Source organism: Etheostoma cragini, chromosome 23, assembly GCF_013103735.1.
Source record: "Etheostoma cragini isolate CJK2018 chromosome 23, CSU_Ecrag_1.0, whole genome shotgun sequence".
Taxonomy (NCBI): Eukaryota; Metazoa; Chordata; class Actinopteri; order Perciformes; family Percidae; genus Etheostoma; species Etheostoma cragini.
In genome coordinates, this window is record NC_048429.1 from 132,546 (window position 1) to 136,705 (window position 4,160).

The following is a 4,160-nucleotide window of genomic DNA, read 5'->3' on the forward strand; positions in this document are numbered from 1 at the left end:
GCTCTGGTGTGTCTCCCTCTCATTCCCCCTGCTCTGGCGTTCCCCCCTCTCATCCCCCAGTTAACCGAGATGAGGTCCGGTCTGCTCGGTCTCAGACGGGACCACTTCACGTCAGGGTTCCTGAACGGCTGTCGTCACCTCGGCCACGGAGACGAAGCGGGGCCGACGACAGACCCTCCTCTTGGTTCTGTGTCTGGCGTTCCTCTGGTACATGTCTGCAACGCACAGAGAAAACCACTGAAGAAGAGTCGCTCCTCCATCCAAAAACCATCCCAAAAGAACTCTGAAGTTGTGTTGTTGTTATTGACAGACTCAGATTATTATTCTAAGTGTGTGACAACATTATGAGATGGATCCCTCCAAAGAGAGACAACATTATGGGATGGATCCCTCCAGAGAGAGACAACATTATGGGATGGATCCCTCCAGAGAGGGACTACATTATGGGATGGATCCCTCCAGAGAGAGACAACATTATGGGATGGATCCCTCCAGAGAGGGACTACATTATGGGATGGATCCCTACAGAGAGGGACTACATTATGGGATGGATCCCTACAGAGATTGACTACATTATGGGATGGATCCCTCCAGATATAGACTACATTATGGGATGGATCCCTACAGAGATAGACAACGTTATGGGATGGATCCCTACAGAGAGAGACTACATTATGGGATGGATCCCTACAGAGAGAGACTACATTATGGGATGGATCCCTACAGAGAGACAACATTATGGGATGGATCCCTACAGAGAGGGACTACATTATGGGATGGATCCCTACAGAGAGGGAAAAAAGTAGATTTTGAATTTTGACGGGAAGACGACACAAGGGTTAACTCGGGTACTGACTGAGGTGACTGGGAACTTCTCTTTAGACCAACTCTGACTGGATCGGACAGGAAGTGGTACCTACTCAACAGGTGACAGGAAATGGTACCTACTCGACAGGAAACAGGAAGTGGTACCTTTGAAGCAGACAACGTACTCCCTCTGGCCTTTGACCACCCTGACTTCAGCTGTTCTGTCCGCCTGGAACGCCTCCTCCAGAGTCCGCGACGTCACCGATGTGGTGCGCTGCCGATCATCCTGAGGGGCAGACAGCGGTTAGCAGCTAACATGAACCCTCTTACCTTTAGAGGAAAGAAACTCTGAAACTAGATGCTAGACGTCTGCAGATAGACTTCTATTTCACTGTAACTAGTCTTCTCCTTCACTCTAGCTAGTCTTCTCCTTCACTGTAAATAGTCTTCTCCTTCATTTTAGCTTGACTTCTCCTTCACTGTAACTAGTCTTCTCCTTCACTGTAACTAGTCTTCTCCTTCACTGGAGCTAGTCTTTTCCTTCACTTTAGCTAGACGTCTCCTTCACTTTAGCTAGACGTCTTCTTCACTGGAGCTAGTCTTCTCCTTCCCTGTAACTAGTCTTCTCCTTCAACATAAATAGTCTTCTCCTTCACTGTAAATAGTCTTCTCCTTCACTGTAAATAGTCTTCTTTTTCACTGCAGCTAGTCTTTTACTTCACTGGAGCTAGACTTCTCCTTCACTGTAACTAGTCTTCTTTTTCACTGCAGCTAGTTTTTTCCTTCAATGTTGGTAGTCTTCTCCTTTGCTGTAGGTAGTCTTTTAATTCACTGTAGTTAGACCTCTCTTTCTCCTTCACTGGAGGTAGACTTTTTCTTCATTGTAGCTAGTCTTCTCCTTTACTGTACCTAGACCTGTCCTTCTCCTTCACTGTAGCTGGTCTTCTTCACTGTAGATAGACCTCTCCTTCTCTTTAGATAGACTTCTCCTTCTCCTTCACTGAAGCTAGACTTCTCCTTCTACTTCACTGTAGCAAGACCTCTCCTTCTCCTTCACTGTAGCTGGTCTTCTCCTTCACTGTAACTAGACCTCTCCTTCTTCACTGGAGCTAGACCTCTCCTTCACTGTAACTAGACTTCTCCTTCAATGTAACTAGACTTCTCCTTCACTGAAGCTAGTTTTTTTCTTCACTGTAGATAGACCTCTCCTTCTTCTTTACTGGAGCCAGACTTCTCCTTCAACGGAGCTAGACTTCTCCTTCACTGTAGCAACTTCTCCTTCACTGAAGCTAGACTTCTCCTTTACTGTAGCAACTTCTCTTTTGCTAAAGCTAGACTTCTCCTTCACTGTAGCAACTTCTCCATCACTGAAGCTAGACTTCTCCTTCACTGTAGCAACTTCTCTTTAAATGTAGCTACACTTCTCCTTCAATGTAGCTACACTTCTCCTTCTCCTTCACAGAAGCTAGACGTCTCCTTCACCTTCACTGTAGCTAGACTTCTCCTTCACTGAAGCAAGACCTCTCCTTCTCTCTGTAGCTAGTTTTCTCCTTCTCCTTGACTGTATCAAGTCTTCTCCTTCTCCTTCACTGTACATAGACTTCTCCTTATCTGAAGCTAGTCTTTTCGTTCACTATAACTAGTTTTCTCCTTCACTGTAGCTAGTCTTCTCCTTCACTTCAGCTAGAATTCTCCTTCACTGGAGCTAGAATTCTCCTTTACTGCAGCTAGTCTGTAGCTAGACTTTAGAACCTATACGTTTAAATCTGTGGTAAATCTGCAGCGGCGTGACTCACCGGCTGCCCGTACTCCACCCAGTTCCCCCCCTCCGCCCTGTAGTACCACAGCCAAACAGTTGTCAGGACGTAGTGAGGTGGCTTTGTTACCGAGGAAACCGTGGACAGACGGCGAACCGCCTGCGAGTCCCGAGTCCATGACAAGAAGTCCACGGGCCGAGCGCCGCTGCTGCAAACGGAGAAAGAAAGAAAAAAGAAATACAAATTAGTAGAAATATTAACGTTAAACCAGCTGGAATCACAGAAACGGTTTTAATGTCTGGCGCTTCACGTTACCGATTACAGTCATGGTGAATTACTTTCTGCATGAATGGATTAGTTGATTGGTCTCTAAAATGTCAGAAATAAGTGGAAATTTGCTGGCTCTATACACGCTAAAAGCAGTGATTATTCCAATCCGTACGAATCTGAGGTTACGTTACATCTAGCTTGGACAAATTAATTACTAGTGAAAAATGAAGACGCTGACCTAAAACTCTTTGCAAAGCTCCTAGCTCGTTGTTTGGAGTCCCATATGTCAGAACTAGTGAACCCTGACCAATCAGGATTCATAAAAACAAGACTAGCAGCAGATAATGTTAGACGCCTTCTCCACAGTGTTGATGAACCCAAGGACAGTAAGACCCCAGTGTCACTTCTGTCTCTTGAAGTAATGAAAGCCTTTGACAGACTTGAGTCCGTCTTAGAGGTGCTGGGCTTTGGGGAAACTTTCATTGGTATGATCAAAGCTTTGTATTCTACTCCCTCCACCAGAGTCTCAATCCCTCCCCCCAAGTCTCAATCCCTCCGCCCAAGTCTCAATCCCTCCGCCCAAGTCTCAATCCCTTTGCCGAGTCTTAATCCCTCCGCCCGAGTCTTAATCCCTCCGCCCGAGTCTTAATCCCTCAACCCAAATCTTAACCGGACGCACCTCCTCCTCTTTATTTCCAGTTTCTAGATCTTCCCGCCAGGGCTGCCTCTCGAGTCCTGCACTAATGACGGTTTTCCACTGCGTGGTATCTTCTCGACTCTACTTGCTTTTTTTGGTTTACGATTACGATAAAAAGTCCCTGGGACCTGCTACCAGGTACTTTTTCCAGGTCGAGGTTCCAAGCGAGCTGAGGCGAGCCCAAAAGGTGACGTGGAAACCTGCAGACTGCTGGTTGGTCGGAGAGAATAGTCACTTATGACTGCGTTGTTAGCAAACAAGAGTGTGGAGTGTGTTTCCAGAACAAACGGGACATTTAAAACAAATCTAGCCGGACACCGACAGATTATCCACTTTCTGCACTATTCTCACTTTTCAACTGTTCGGGCTACTAGCGGCTTCATGTCGTTTCCAATATTGCACACTGTTACTTTAAAAAACAAGACAATATATATAACAAAAGTTTTTATTTAGCTTTTCAAGTAGCGCATCAAACCCTCCCAAACATCCCGGTCTTCTTCCTCTGCACCCCGTGACAGTGTCCCCCCGGCTCTGCTGGCCCAGATGCATAACAGTCGTTGTCATAAGCCTGTCCGTGACTCTCATAAAGATTATACAAAGCCCAGTAGGTCAGAGCCAGAGATTTCACC

The 4,160-nt window shown here is 46.2% G+C and overlaps 1 protein-coding gene across 1 annotated transcript in view; it reads right to left on the reverse strand.

Annotated features, from left to right (window-relative positions):
• Positions 1-14: 14 nt before the first annotated feature.
• The window catches only part of LOC117939033 (protein mono-ADP-ribosyltransferase PARP12-like), a 5,807-nt gene continuing 1,661 nt past the window's right edge, over positions 15-4,160 (reverse strand). The window contains exons 4-6 of the mRNA XM_034864076.1: positions 2,604-2,835; positions 973-1,093; positions 15-215 (exon numbers count right to left, since the gene is read on the reverse strand). Coding sequence (XP_034719967.1) covers positions 112-215; positions 973-1,093; positions 2,604-2,835 — 457 coding nt within the window. The 3' untranslated portion in view covers positions 15-111. The remainder of the gene's footprint in view (positions 216-972; positions 1,094-2,603; positions 2,836-4,160) is intronic.